Source organism: Onychostoma macrolepis, chromosome 15 (genome assembly GCF_012432095.1).
Source record: "Onychostoma macrolepis isolate SWU-2019 chromosome 15, ASM1243209v1, whole genome shotgun sequence".
Taxonomy (NCBI): Eukaryota; Metazoa; Chordata; class Actinopteri; order Cypriniformes; family Cyprinidae; genus Onychostoma; species Onychostoma macrolepis.
Window position 1 is genome coordinate 13,867,091 of NC_081169.1, and position 16,617 is coordinate 13,883,707.

At 37.4% G+C, this 16,617-nt stretch overlaps 1 protein-coding gene across 1 annotated transcript in view; it reads right to left on the reverse strand.

The window, feature by feature from the left end:
- The window catches only part of med13b (mediator complex subunit 13b), a 38,343-nt gene extending 23,705 nt beyond the window's left edge, over positions 1–14,638 (reverse strand). Inside the window, exons 1-4 of the mRNA XM_058799643.1 lie at positions 13,899–14,638; positions 11,452–11,686; positions 10,222–10,390; positions 3,045–3,190 (exon numbers count right to left, since the gene is read on the reverse strand). Coding sequence (XP_058655626.1) covers positions 3,045–3,190; positions 10,222–10,390; positions 11,452–11,686; positions 13,899–13,967 — 619 coding nt within the window. The 5' untranslated portion in view covers positions 13,968–14,638. The remainder of the gene's footprint in view (positions 1–3,044; positions 3,191–10,221; positions 10,391–11,451; positions 11,687–13,898) is intronic.
- Between the last annotated feature and the right edge of the window lie 1,979 nt (positions 14,639–16,617).

Genomic DNA, 16,617 nt, shown 5'->3' on the forward strand with positions numbered 1-16,617 from the left:
ATTTTTCTTTTATGCCAAAAATCATTAGGATATTAAGTAAAGATCATGTTCTATGAAGATATTTTGTAAATTTCTTACCGTAAATGTATCAAAACTTAATTTTTGATTAGTAATATGCATTGCTAAGAACTTCATTTGGACAACTTTAAAGGCGATTTTCTCAGTATTTTGATGTTTTTGCACCCTCAGATTCCAGATTTTCAAATAGTTATATCTCAGCCAAATATTGTCCGATCCTAACAAACCATACATCAATGGAAAGCTTATTTATTCAGCTTTCAGATGATTTTCAGACAAATTTCGAAATACTGACACTTAAGACTGCTTTTGTCGTCCAGGGTCACATATACATATATATATATATATATATATGAAATTTTATTTCAGTTTTATGAGAAAAGTTTTTGATATTTTATTTCAGTTAACATTTATTTCAAGTAACATTTTATGGTTTTAATTTTAGTCATCTATAATAACACTGATATACTTAATATATTTAAACTATATTTTAAAACCATGATACATTTTCCCCCTATGATTGTTAGATGCATAAAATTTCAAAAGAAATGCATTCATTTTAAATATTTTTATTTGTAGCATTTTTAACCTCTTTCCTGTCACTTTTGATCAATTTAAGGCGTCCTTGCAAAAGAAAAGAAAAGTATTTATTTCTTAAAAGTGTAGCTATAATGTACGTATTTGCGTTCCGCTCCTTTAAAGCAAAATGAAACTGACTGGAGCACAAACGGTTGCATTATCTCCACTCCTCCTCCTACAACTTCCGAAGCTTTCCACACCTACAATTACACATTATTCAAAACTGTGGTGAGATCTGACCTGTGCTGATACAGGGAGTTTCATGACACTTTAACACAAACCAAACACACAAGGTAAGTGAAAACTTGGCGTGTCTTAACACGTGTACGCGCAATAAAAATATTCACAATACAAGAGAGTTCATATAAGTTTATAATAGGCTAATTAAGCATATTGTTAGAAGCAAGAAAGATCACATTGCAGGTATAGTAAATAAGCACTAGCTACATTACCGGTCAATTTCCATGTAGATAAGCATTACTTGGAGAGGATGTTTGGCTCCATTATTCAAGACAATAAAATATGAAGGCATTCAACATTATTGCACTTGGCATTCAACATTATTGCTTTTGCAAATACATATAACAGGAGTCTAACATAAACGTTAGAACCCTTGGGGAGACGGTTAATGAACTAACAAGCCAGACAACTGAGCACAAGCCCTGTGAACGAGCTCTGCCAAAGTCAATCTTCAGCCATTACAGTGAGAACAACTGGAATAAAAAATGAAATGAAAATCAATCAATCTGTGACTGTTATCCACTTATAATGCAGCACAACCAAGCTTCAGATAAAGAGGTTTGTCATCGCCTCTTGAAACAAGGACTCTTAATACAAGTCAAGTCCTACAAAAACCACGGAAGGACTTGAAACCGTTTTGACAGCAAGCTATCAACACGTCAGAGCTTAATTTGTATTTAACCTGGAATAACAGCATTTCCAAAGGTGGATTAAGGACTGACGTTGATTGGACATAAGAGAACAGGTTGAGAAGGAACACAGATGCATCTTGTTCAGGGTAAAACATACTGTTCCAAGTGGTAATGCAAGTCACAAGCTTGTGAACTCAGCACCCCGGAGGGAACGGTGGTGATGTAACAAAGCTGAAAGCCGGAGAAGTATTGAATCTGGAAAACACCTCATCAGGGCCACAGTGGGGCTACACTGAGATAATGACTACCACAAGAGAAGCAGCGTCTCAGAGGTGTTAACATAATGTAGGCCTGCGCCCTTGAGCTGAGGAGAAAACATATGTTTGCCACCAGTGTGACTGCTGAGGCAACTACAAACCACAAAAAAAGGCAACAGAACAAAGGGGAGGACCTGTCATCTTTTCATTTTCAACACTAAAGCGTAAAATTCCCTCTCATGTCTACTGTCATTATGTGCTTCACGGCGAACTTTCCGCTTTTGTATATCAATACAACTGTGGCTTAATGAAAGTCATTTAAAAAAAAAAACTAATCTACAAATGAGTTTAACTGCATTATTTCCACATAGACACTTAAGTCTGGTCCACATTACAGCTTATTCTGGCCAGCAGCCAGGAAAGGGCCATGAATGTAAAACGTAGATTCTAGTTAAATCTGAAATCAGAATTAGTAGAAAAACTGCAACATACAGGAACACTACCTTTCCAAAGTTTAGGGTCAGTATTTTTTATGTTTTTGAATAAAGCATTTATTATTTGCAACAATAGAAACAATAGTATTGTGAAATATTATAACAATTTAAAATAACTTCTCTATTTTTCAATTTTATTTTAAATGTAACTAATTTTCAGCAGCCTTTTTTGGATGTAGCCTATGCATCAAAACAATGCGCTACTTTATTGCAATACATTGTGTCAATACAGCACCGTGAAGAATAACTTAAAGAGGTTGCCTGCGTTTACTAAACTGTGAAACTTTGACTCTTGCTGCTGATTTGAATAGCGATGCTTCCCGTTTTAAGTGTCAGTTGATGGCACCTGCTTTTCTGATGTTCATTTAAGTTTTCCGTGTCTTTTTCCCGTGTTACTTGAAATGTGTCCGTTTTGAATCATTGTGGTGAGACACACGAGGAAAATATAAACCATCAGTTGTGGGACTATTGTGTCATAAAATCACATAACATTAATTTCTGAACTTTCTACCGTCCGTTACTACAAATTAAATTACTGGTTGAAATGTCCCGATCTCAATAAAGTTTACACACGCTTTTAGTCCGAAAATCTCGCTCAGGACGCGCGCTGCCTGTGGAGGTTTGGCTAGGACCGCTTCCAGAATAAATCACAGAGGCATTTTTGTCCCATCCATTGCTTACCACTGATATTTTGAGAATAAATTCAGCATCATTCCCTAAACTTTGCAGCATGTATGTGTCCGAAAAGCAAAAGTTTCATTCGAATTCTGAATGGATTATAGCCTAGAAAACACAAAGATTTCAATAATCAGCAATGCTCCTACCTTGAACCGAGCTGCTGCTCTGCTGGGCCAAAGACAGGTGCTCCTCACTCAACAGATAGACAGGCTGGTGCTGGTTAATCTCCACGCTGGTGCACACGTTACTGTCTCCATGTACGAAGAATGTGAAGGAGCAGGACAGGTGCTCACTGCAAAGGAGGAGGAACAAATGGAGGATTACTCGAGGGTCTGGAGTTACAACCTGAGAGAAAGTAGCACACTTCCTGGAGGTCTCTGGGAATGGTGTGATGACAGCTGAGGTCTTCACAGCGTGTTTACAGACTTAGTGCCCGGAGAGCTACAGCTAGTGACTGAACCTTGACTAGGAGTACTATGAAAAAGTTTAGGAAATACTAGAACATTAGATACATGAGTATCAGAGACTTCAACTTTGAGGTTTTATAAAGTGTTTAATTAAATCCTAGAACACATAATGAATGTCTCACACTTTGACTTGCTTTGTAGCACACATTCTCAAAGTTAACAACCCAACACCCTGTGAGTGTGTGACCCACAGGCTAGAGTAAACAGCTGTTACAGTGTAACCAAACATGCAGATGAGTGATCAAATTCACGCATTCAGGAAACACCAACCGAACCCACAGTTTGTTTGTTTTTCCAGAAGCCTAAATTCTGAAGATTTTTTTTTTATCGATTAAAAGAATCTGAAATGCTTTTATAAGGGAATGAACTATGCAATGCTGCACAGCAAAAAACAACAATCGAAACAATAGGCTAAACCATACGTTATTAATCATTAAGGATAAAAATGTACAATTAGTCTGTGTAGGAAAACAATTATGCCATTTGCAATGCTTCAAGGGAGTGGGCAGCTGCTGATGAGCTCTTCTGCCGCCATTTCTGTTTCCATGGTAACAGAAACTTCTTTGATAGGTGGGATTTCTGCTCAGGATGCTTTTTTAATGACACTGAAATCATACTGAATTGAGGCTTCTTCAGAAGCTTTAAAGTCAGATTGTAATGGAAATTCACCCTCTCTAACTTTCTAAATGCATCTTATGGTGAACAATTCATTAATGCATTACATTTTTGGACCTTGTACATTTTAAGTTAAAATGTCAACTTGATCTTAAGGCCATTGCACACAGAGTCTGAAATTTTTGCACGTTAAAAAATAAATATGACCTCACGTTGTGTCAATCACATTTACACACTGCCAACGTAACTTTCGTCCGTCATAAAAAAAATTGGGATCGATTTTGATGAGTTTTTCGCATCCTTAGCAGGCATTTTGTGAGGTGTTTTGACAATTCAGAGCCAAGCAATGCAAACAACAACAACTCAAAACAAGCGAATGCCAAAATACAGAATGGCGATTGTCAAGTTCATGCACTTCGTACTGGCATATTCTGTCGAATCGATCAGACGAGGCCGATCCAAATCCGATATTCTGCGTATACTATTCTGTTATCATTAAGCCCCACGAAAGCACAAAAACATTATAAAGCACCATAAAGTCAAAGTCCAAGTGTTCTGAAGTCGTTCCATAGTTTAATGTGAGGTACAGATGAATATTTAAGTCGTTGAATTCAAGTTCAAGTAAACTCTTCTCTCCGCTGTGGCTGTCTGTCATCCTCCATTCAGCATTCAAACTGCGCGTCGCGTTCGGTTACGACAGTCAAGACGACGAAACTCTCTTCAACAGTGCACAATAACTGAGATTTAAAACCATTAAAAGAAAAGGTTCAATAAAATATAGCACAGATTTAATAAACTATGCATCATCTCTTTCCTCTGTGCTTTGAACTTCTCTATGCGGAGCGCTGCGTGCTGTGAGCTGTGACTCCATGTTGCGCAAAAAAAATAAAAAGACCGTGTTGCTTCAAGCGCATCATTCTGTGCATGGGATGCGCATAAGCGCTTTGTGCCGCTCTGTATTGGAGCTTTTTGTATTATAATAATTTTGTGCAATGAAACATTATTTATAGCGTTTCTTGTTCTGTCCTATGATAGGACAGACAAAGGAAGGATATTAATAATCTAACGTATAGCACAGTAATGGAGGCAGCAACATATGATAGAAAAGACTCCTCTATCATATGTTGCTGCCTTCATTACTATGCTATAGGCTACATTTAGAAGAAATGTCTTTTAATTTTATAGTTATATATAAATACATTTACTTGTTTTCATTAATGTATTTATATGATCAGGTGAAAACACAGAAGTATAGAAATTCTACCTCTAAAAAAAAAAAAAAACCTGCACTGGTATCGGATCGGAATCAGCCAATACTAAGAATTTTCTGGATCGGATAAGAAAAAAATGATATTGTTGCATATCTAGTGATAATCCCGCTGCTCCTTAAGGACGGGGAACTCTCCTTCCTCTCTCTATCTCAGGATTGAATGGACCCAACATTCTTTCTTTTTCTCTTTTTAAGAAGGGAAATGACAACAAAATCATCCTCACTGCTTGAAGACTCCATTTAGTACTGTTCTGCAAGTTTTTTTTCGCAACGGATTAATTAATACTCAGTGTGCAAGGTTTCTGTGCGTGATGAATTTTTAGAATGACAAATACGAAAAAATGCATACAGTGTGCAAGGACCTTTACAGTGAAATGACAGACCTTTCTCTGGCGATGTATGCTGGACAATCATTTAGTCCACTTAAGATCTGGTCCCTGTCTTACAATTGACCTGCCTACAGCCAATCGACAACAGTTTTGTTTTTTTAAATTAATTTCACTTGAATGTACGTCCCAATATGAATGAAAAGGTCTGTCACTAATCTGAGCCCATGGTAGGTTAGTAGTGAAAGATCCATGCATTAAAATTCAAAGCCATTGTTTTATTTCTGTTGCAAATATACTTATACTAAAGACAAATTTAAAGGGGACCTATTATGCAGAAATCACTTTTATAAGGTGTTTGAACACAGTTGTGTGGCTGCAGTATGTGAAAACAACCAGCCTATAATGTTAAAAATACACCAACTTGTTTTTTAACAAAACCAATAAATCATGAACAGTCTTTCCAAAAGAGCTGTTTCAGATTCTCCCTCTGTTCACGTCACCCGCCCATTTGTGACGCTCTCAGCCCTATTAGCATAAACACAGCCCTGAGTGAGAAGCTGCAGTCCGCATGACTGGAGATACACAATGTCAGCGCCAAAGAGGCATTACAAGTGTTGTGTTTTGTGATGCACTTAATGAACATAGGAGTTGCCATATGAGCCGAGGACACTGTGGTTAAATTTCATTGTCGAAGGAAATATAATAATAAATAAATAATTTGATAACGTCCCCTATGTTTAGGAATAAATACCAACGCTTCATGCACGAATGTCAGCTCCAAAGTAAGTATCACGTTTGTTTTCCAAACTGCCTTTCTTAAAGGCACTCTGTAAGGCCAATTGCTAAAGTTATCATTGTCTCTGCCTGTTTTCACTGATGCTGCCTTTTGCTGCCAGAATGATCTTAAATAGGAATGTGGTAGTTAAGTTGCATATGAAAGCAATGGGAGTCGATTGCTTGAAGTTGTCAAGCTTATAATCACAAGTGGGACTTATAAGATTTGTGATAGCATGAGACCAGCTATATTGTTATTTTTATTCCACCGTGCTCCCCGTCTGTGTAATTCACAAACGCGAATTTATTATGCAGTTTATTCATTTATTAATCAGATAACTGACTTTGAAACAGAGTATTTTCTGTAAAAATAACAGGCTTGTACTAATAGTGGAATGTTTATTTGCAAAGGCTAGCACTGCTAATGCGGTGCTTGAGTTCTTGAAGCTCCACCCTCTTCTCCGGGAGCAACAGCTCATTTGCCTTTATAGCAACATACTCAAAATCAGCCGTTTTAGCTCATACCCTAAAAGTGGCAATTTTAACAAGCTATAAAAAAAAATTATCTGTGGGGTATTTTGAGCTAAAACTTCACATATACGCTCTGGGGACATCAGAGACTTATTTTACATCTTGTAAAAAGGGGCACAATAGGTCCCCTTTAATGACATTTACAATCTGACTTTCTAGAACTCTATAGTGGCAGCTCTCTGTTTGCATGCCTGAACACTGTAGCCCATTCTCATTCAGAAACACCAATTCAGAGAACCATCACTTCCTGCCTTTAAGCCAACAGTGTATGCATGCTCTCACTGGAGGGAGCGAGTGATGACCCCCCGTAACACCAGACGGTACAGTGCCAACATCACTGCTGAAAGAGAGAGAGAGAGAAATGGGGAAGCCCACATTCCTCAAATGTCTGTCGAGCACTCTTAGCAGTGTCATTATGACACACCACCAGCAAACCACTACAAACCTCAGACAGACAGATGCCACTCCAAACCATGTACACAGCCCTATGCACTACCAATCAAAAGCTTCATGTCAGTGATTGTTTTAAAATAAATTAATACTTTTTATTCAGTAACGATGCATTAAATTGATTAAAAGTTACAGTAAAGACATTTATAGTAATACAAAAAAAACTTTCCATTCATCAAAAATCCTGATTAAAAAAAAAAAACAACAAAAAAAGTTTAACATCAATATTAAGCAGCACAACTGTTTTCAGTATCGATCATAAGAAATGTTTCTTAAGCAGCAAATCTACATTAGAATGATTTCTGAAGTATCATGTGACACTGGAGACTGGAGTAATGATGCTGAATCACTTTGATCACAGAAATAAATTACAAAAAAATATTTTAAAATACAGTGGGGAAAGAAATTATTTGATCCCCTGCTGATTTTGTACGTTTGCCCACTGACAAAGAAATGATCAGTCTATAATTTTAAATGGTAGGTTTATTTGAAAAGTGAGAGACAGAATAACAACAACAAAAAATCCAGAAAAACGCATTTCAAAAAAATTATAAATTGATTTGCATTTTAATGAGTGAAATAAGTATTTGACCCCTTAGCAAAACATGACTTAGTACTTGGTGGCAAAACTCTTGTTGGCAATCACAGAGTTCAGAGGTTTCTTGTAGTTGGCCACCAGGTTTGCACACATCTCAGGAGGATTTTGTGCCACTCCTCTTTGCAGATCCTCTCCAAGTCATTAAGGTTTCGAGGCTGACGTTTGGCAACTCAAACCTTCAACTCCCTCCACAGATTTTCTATGGGATTAAGGTCTGGAGACTGGCTAGGCCACTCCAAGACCTTAATGTGCTGCTTCTTGATCCACTCCATTGTTGCCTTGGCCGTGTGTTTTGGGTCATTGTCATACTAGAATACCAGTCCACGACCCATTTTCAATACCCTGGCTGACTTCAATGCCCTGGCCCTGAGAGTACATGGACCCGTCCATCATCCCTTTGATGCGGTGCAGTTGTTCTGTCCCCTTTGCAGAAAAACACCCCCAAAGCATAAAGTTTCCACCTCCATGTTTGACGGTGGGGATGGTGTTCTTGGGGTCATAAGCAGCATTGGCGAGTTGAGTTGATGCCAAAGAGCTCGATTTTGGTCTCCTCTGACCACAACACTATCACCCAGTTCTCCTCTGAATCATTGGCAAACTTCAGATGGGCCTGTACATGTGCTTTCTTGAGCAGGGGGACCTTGCGGGTGCTGCAGGATTTCAGTCCTTCACGGCGTAGTGTGTTACCAACTGTTTTCTTGGTGACTATGGTCCCAGCTGCCTTGAGATCATTGACAAGATCGTTCTGTGTAGTTCTGGGCTGATTCCTCACCGTTCTCAAGATCTCTTGGATGGAGCCCCAGTCCGAGGGAGATTGAAAGTTATTTTGTGTTTCCTCCATTCCCGAATAATCGCACCAGCTGTTGTCACCTTCTCACCAAGTTGCTTGGCGATGGTCTTGTAGCCCATTCCAGCCTTGTGTAGGTCTACAATCTTGTCCCTGACATCCTTGGACAGCTCTTTGGTCTCGGCCATGGTGGAGAGTTTGGAATGTGATTGACTGATTGCTTCTGTGGACAGGTGTCTTTTATACACATAACAAACTGAGATTAGGAGCATTCCCTTTAAGAGTGCTCCTAATCTCAGCTCCTTACCTGTATAAAAGACACCTGGGAGCCAGAAATCTTGCTGATTGATAGGGGATCAAATACTTATCTGACTCATTAAAATGCAAATCAATTTATAACTTTTTTGAAATGCGTTTTTCTGGATTTTTTTGTTGTTATTCTGTCTCTCACTGTTCAAATAAACCCACCATTAAAATTATAGACTGATCATTTATTTGTCAGTGGGCAAATGTGCAAGATCAGCAGGGGATCAAATAATTCCCCCCTCCACTCTATATTAAAATTTAAAATACATATATATTAAATGTAAAGGCATTTCACACTAATCCCGTTTTTTTTTTCTGTATTTTTGATCTAATATATGCAAACTTTGTGAACATAAGAGACTTCTTTCAAAAATACACAAAAAATAAATAAATAATTTAAAAAATCTCACCAAACCCAAACTTTTAAACGGTAACGTATATTCAGAGCTCAAAGTGACCCAACACCATTCAAGCTCACCTATCTGCCTTGTTTGTGGAAAAACAAAAACACCAGAAATGCTCAGCCATGAGTATCATTGCTTATTAGGAAGAACTCTGGATGTCTGACATCTTTTCAAGTTCAGGCAGAGCTGAACAAGTGAAAGCGAAATGGTGGTTCCTGTTGACCTACCTAGTGTGAAACCGCACAGTCAGTGTTTTGTGAGAAGAGTGAGCACTTCATTAAAACTTAGACAGAGGAAGCAGCCACACTTTCCAGCTCTTGCATCCTTAACTGACACCGAGTGCACTGTGCACACACCCACAGCAGGAAGCCATATCCTCCCACCCACAGATGCACCACAACACCTCTGCCCTGAGGGAACCAATGACATCTATGCAAATGAGACAGACAATTAAACGGACCGCATCTTTTGCCCCTCCCTACGTTATTCGAATGTTTCACTTAAGACAGGCACTTCATTAGGATGACGACACGCTCTGGTGCAACTCTCATGCAAACAAACAGAGCATCCCGGGAGGTTACGCGACAAAATCGCTGGCTTCCAGAGCAGGGGCTCTTCCTCACACAAGAATGCCAACAGCCTGATGTCACTCGTCTGCTACGATAAACAATGAGGATCACGCTGTTAAATGCCGCAGCTTACGGCATGTATCCACATCACTGGCCATGAAAACGCACAAGGTTATCGCCAAAAGGTAAACAGTGGCCTCTGTTTTCGCAACATCTCTTTTACCTTTTGTTGATAGGCTTCTCATCCTTCTCGTAGGGTTTGACAAACCACTTGCCGATACGAACGAAGGATCGGTTCATAAGGCAGCGCTCTAGCAGGTTATGGATGGCTTTGAAGAGCAACGTTCGGCACTCGTAGGTCAGGCCGCTATCCCACGAACCGTCCTCATTACCTGTGAGACACAGAGGACAGGTCAGTACTCTATTATATCCACATGCTCAGCTGCTGCTGCCCCAGTTAAGACCCTTCACGTCACTTTTTATTTAACGTCAGGACAGTAGTTCAGATTTTTTTAATGATTGAAATAGACACTTTTATACAGCAATACAATTGATCAAACGTGTCATTTAAATTTTAAATGGTAGTATATTTCTTATTTAATGTTAGGTTAGACAAAAAAAAGATTATTAGGCAATAATGGCTAGAAATTATATTAAGTTATACTAATATAACATGGCACACAAACGATTTCTTTATAATTATAGTCTTGGTTCATAGAGAGTCTATTATTATCAAGTCATTCTTGCAATTTTCACCTAAGTTAGCCAACAATAACACATCGATGGTCTGATAGGTCACGTGACGCTTATGTCTACTGGCCTGAAACTCAGATTTTAGGTTGAGCCCTGTCTATAGCTCCATCTCAGAGAGTTTGTTGTTGAAAGAGATTTTATAAGAGAACAAATAATTCAAAGAACCAGGAAATTAACCACACTTAGCTCTTTATTGACCAAGTATTGATCGAGCTATTATGGTAATAAAAGGTGGATGAGAAACAGATGTTTTATCTCCCCTAAAACTGGAGTCAAGTCACACCTTAAAAAAAAAAGAATTAAGCACCATTAACTTTATCACTAACCACAGTTTCCTCTTTCATACGAGAGCTGCTTATATTTTGAGTAAGGTCTTATTTGCAAATATCAATAGGTATGCTAAGAAAGTCTCAAAGTCTCACTGCAGACATGCTAAAATCCTTAAATACTTTTGCTTTGACGCAACTGCAATTAATGCAGTCAGCAAACCTCAACAACTGCAATATCAATAAAAGGTCTATGAATAATGTCTGGAAAAACACCTCCAGTCTAACCACCAATTTAGCTATGAAAAATTCAGTATCAAGCACAGCTTAACCTATGACAAGCAAAACGTCATCTCTGACTACACATATTTCTAACTGTGTATGCACGTTACGGTTTGGAAGACGTGTCATATTTAACAAGCAAGCAGACGTACATGATAGGTCATGGTGGACAAGCTCGGCAAAGTTGGGGTCGTCTCCCCACCAAAAGATCCAGAGCTCCCGCCGGCCCGGGGTCTGGTGCCTCCGCCACACGCTCAGCACATCTGCCTTCAGGCAGCGACTGAAGCTGCACAGGATGGGGTCCTCCTCCGTCACTGGGAAGAGGATGGGGGACGAGGTGGGGCCCTGCCACACAAAACACTTCCATTTGATCCCGGTGAGGTCAGCCTGAAGGCAAAGAGAGAGGGAGAATGTGTTAGAAAAATCCATCATGTGAGATGGCTCAGCAACCAGTGATAAAGCGACAACTCCACTAGGGTTAATAGGCATGCATATGCAAAAACACAGCCAAAATGGCAATTTAAGTGTCTGATTGTGCAACTTTGATAAATGTAGACAAGTAAGAGAAGTTTTTCTGTGACTAATGCAAGATGACGCTATCTAACACTTTGTGAATCAACATATAGGCCTATTTGGAATTCACTGTCAGCATTAAATGAAGTATCTGAAAAGTTCTCATATGCGTCATTTGCTTGTCCAAGATTCATTGTACAATATAGATTATATCATGTGCATTCATGATAATTGTATGTTTTTTTCTAACAAAGTTTCCATACAAAAATCACTTTATCCACAACTTTTCACCACTTATAACTTAATCTCACACAATATTCTGTGATTGAAATTGCCTTTTCCCATAAATTGCAGCTTTTGCAATAAGTGTGTCTTGACTTTAAAATACATTTTTAAAAATGTTGTAAAAACTCATTTTTTATTCACCATCAAAGATTAACTTTATTCACATGGTTAATAATTATGCTGAACAACTAGTAGATATGTTACAGTGGTTAAAAGTATAAACTGAAACCAATAGTAATTTTCCTGAGAAAGCATTGTTTTTACACTTTTTTGTTGATGTAAAATTGAGCCCCAATTCTAGAATAAGCCGCAAACAAAGATGAGATGACATTTCCACCCATAATATGTTCAGTTTAAACAAGTTCACAGTCTGACCTGGATTAGTGTAATATAAGTAGTTTATCCAATATGTCCATATAAATACGAGCTTTTGGAGAAAGAAGGAAGTGAAAAAGGCCAGGCAGACAGGAAGCTTATCATGAATACTTGGCAGTTGTTTACAGATTACTCTACAACCAAAAATTGAAGAAACTAATGTAGGTGTATATAGGAAAATGAGACTTCTATTACCACACATTACACATAGAAAGTTGAACAAGCTTTACTAGTATGACCAAGCAGATAATCAGACTAGTTCATAACAGAAACAAAACAGAAAGCACAAACAAAGCTAACTGGCTATTATGACCTGTCCTTTCTTGACAATGTTTACACATTCTGTCAGTGTCTAAATATCAGGAATTACAATAATGTGACATGAAGAGTTACCTCAACTTCTATTAACTATTAGATATCACTTTATTTCCCCAGCTGGTTTATCACTGTACTTTTTTTTAACTATAAGTTTCTGAAATGTTGTGTGTTAAATGAGCCCTTATCTAATAAAATATACAACATGCATACATTTCCAGAACAGAAAGTGAAACATTCAAATTTAGTTTAAAACTCTTGTTTCACTCTGTTGACATATTAAAGGTTTTTAAATCAGAAAACATTGTCAACAGCCAGAATATGTGTTTAGGAATAAAATGTAATATAAGCCAGGAAAATTATATATAAACAAACACCTCTAACTTGATACGTGTACAATTTGGAATTTCAGTTATTGTGTCACTATTTTCATTTTCCATGTCAAAAAATTACTATTTTTTTAAAACTTGGGACAGTTAAATTTGACTTACATAAAATGTCATGATGAAAAACAACTGACTGCAAAAAGCACCCAAAACAATATGTACTATATTGTTATATGTGCTATATATAAATTTCTCTTTATATGTTCTAAATATTATCTTTTTATCACTCCATAAATCAGAAAACAGCCAAAAATATATATAAAAATACATTTTCACCATGTTTTCTTGGTATAAAAACCAGATGATATATAAACAAAAACCCCTCTGTAAAAACCTTCAGATTGGAAAAAATGTAAACTTTGGCACGAAAATAAACAATGGTTTTGCTTGAAGTGTCCTGGATTTGATTGTAGATGTTGTTCAACATCACTCTCGCTAAAGCTGTTTTTCTACTTAAGAGTTACTTCATGCCAACAACTTGCAGCTTGTTCCAGCCAGTTAGCTCAGCAAGTGTTTACCAACGTTAGCAAACACGACCTAAATAACACAACAAAGCCGTATCTCACTCGCCAGCCTCCGTCTACACAACCCAAACACACACCTGAATGTCTAATGTATATTTACAAACCGGCAGCGGTTTAGTTCGTATTAAGATCAACAGGCCTCTGTTTGATTGACTGGCCGGCTAAAAATGGCTTCTGGCCCTCAGTCAGTTGATCTCTTACCAGACAGAATAGATTGGAGTGGCAGTCCTCCAGGCTCGCCCCGTTGGGTACAAAACAAGAACTCATCATCAAAGCGCAGTCCGGCGGGCCATCCTCTCTTTCAGATCCCAGGAACAGATAATGCGATGGGTTTTGGACCGGGCCTCCGTTTCTCGGACACAATCAGCGGGACGGCTTCGCGTCCAGCGAGCTAATTAGCCTAGCTCCGCTATTACTCCGCTAGAGGTTACTCACTTACCAGGAAAAATTGCGCTAAAAACTTCCTGCGCGCATTTACCATGATCCGCGATGAGACATTGTTCTCCCCCCAGATTTGTTACATCAAACAATATGTAATTTCAGCAGTCCGAGGGGGTAGGGAGGTGAATTCAGCCCTCCCCCTTTAGCTTAGCATAGCATCAGGCTAACTGAGGTTAGCCTGGCTAAGCGAGGCAGCAACAAACAGTTCAAGCCAGAAGAGTTCAGCTTCAAATTTCACTAAAAATCACTCGCTCCTTTCCAGGTCTTCGCCGGACTGTCGTCAACGGCCATTCACGGAAAAGCTGACGATGAAAGTAATAGGTTTTGGTTAGAAAGTACAGTTAAAAGAGGCAAGGCTGTGCTGTGCTCAGCTGTGTCTCACTGGTTTGTTTGAATACATTGGTCGCATCCTTTAATGGCGGCCACAGGGACACAACTCTACTACACTCTACGCCAGTCTAGTCTACTCTACTCGGCTCCGATTGGCAGCGCTGCGACTCGATAGAGGAAAGAGTCGATGCTGGATTCCATAAAGCTCCAGAAGAGTCGACTCACCAAGAGAGCTGTCAACTCCTTTTAGGGAGATTTTCGATCTTTTAGATGGGATCTTAAAATTTAAAAGGTATCTGTATTGTATAAAGACCCAATTTGTATTTTGAAAAAAATATTATTATAAATATGATTATTAATTTACAAAAATTACTTAAAACAATGTAGAATATGTAGTTTCTATTAAGTTACTTTTTTATTTTTTACTTGCAGTACTGTACAGTTTTATTTTATTTATTTATTTACTTGTCTAATTTTTTATTTATTAATCACCAATAATGAGATTGTTCATTTAAACTTATTCCTTTTTTTTATTTTACATAGGCCTATTTTATTTTGTAGAACTTTTCACAGACTTCCTTGCGGCCCCCTGGAAGTCCCCAGACCCCAGTTTGAAAACCCCTGGTATAAAATATCTTTACAGTAATATTTAAAGTGGAGTTGCAGTATTTCTACAATAAAAAAAAATAAATATATAAAGATAAATAATAAATAAATAAATAATAATTTCCCCCTTCCACCCAAAACACTAACAATATTTATTATGGTATTATTATCTTATGTATTCCAATCTACAATGATATATACATACACACACACACACACACACACAAACACACACACACACACACAAACATACACACACACACAAACATACACACACACACACACACATATATATATATATATATATATATATATGTATATATATGTGTGTGTGTGTGTGTGTTTGACCCTGGACCACAAAACCAATCTTAAGTCACTGGGGTATATTTGTAGCAATAGCCAAAAATACATTGTATGTGTCAAAATTATAAATTTTTCTTTTATGCCAAAAATCATTAGGATATTAAGTAAAGATCATGTTCCATGAAGATATTTTGTAAATTTCTTACCATAAATGTATAAAAACTTCATTTTTGATTAGTAATATGCATTGCTAAGAACTTCATTTGGACAAATTTAAAGGTGATTTTCTCAATATTTAGATTTTTTTACACCCTCAGATTCCAGATTTTCAAATAGTTGTATCTCAGCCAAATATTGTCCGATCCTAACAAACCATACATCAATGGAAAGCTTGTTTATTCAGCTTTCAGACGAAAAATTGACACTTAAGACTGGTTTTGTGGTCCAGGGTCACATATATATATTTACCTTGATCTTAAAATTAAAAAATGTTTCACTCCCCGGCTCTAAATGCATCGTGTTTCCTTCTGGAGCATCAGTGAATGTTTGAACCTTTTTTAATAGTTGTGTTTGAGTCCCTCAGTTGTCCTCAGTGTGAAAAAATGGATCTCAAAATCATACAGTCACTACTGGAAAGGGTTCAAATATGCAAAAGATGCTGGAAAACTGAAGAATCTGCAGGACATGTAGGATTTTTCTGAAGAACAGTGCTCAGTTTAACTGTTCAGAACAAACAAGGGACTCATGAACAACCATCACAAAACAAAAAACAGGGTTATTTTAATAATTTCAGCTATTTTTTGTCTTGTGGACTAAATGTAAACATCTTTTATGTAAAATATCTTACTCAGGACAATACTAAATAAAAAAAATAACATGCATTTTGTATGATCTCTTACTCACATTTTCACAGATTCTGCAAGGGGTTCACAAACTTTCAAGCAGCACTGTGTATATATAATCTTTATATCATGATTATACATCTAGGTATTTCCACGTTTTCCAATGATTATGCATTAACAGTTTTTAAAATGTGCAGTGTTACTGTATGTACTGCATGTGTCTGAATGACAGTAACAACTAATAGTAAAAGCTAATCACGTGTACAATAATAAAATAAAGTGGAAATTAAGTTGTCAAGATAATATTTTTGTAATGTTAATTTTGATTGATATAACTATGATTGATATAACTATTTCTATGCACTAAATAAATATTTAGTTCTTTTTCCTTATGTTTA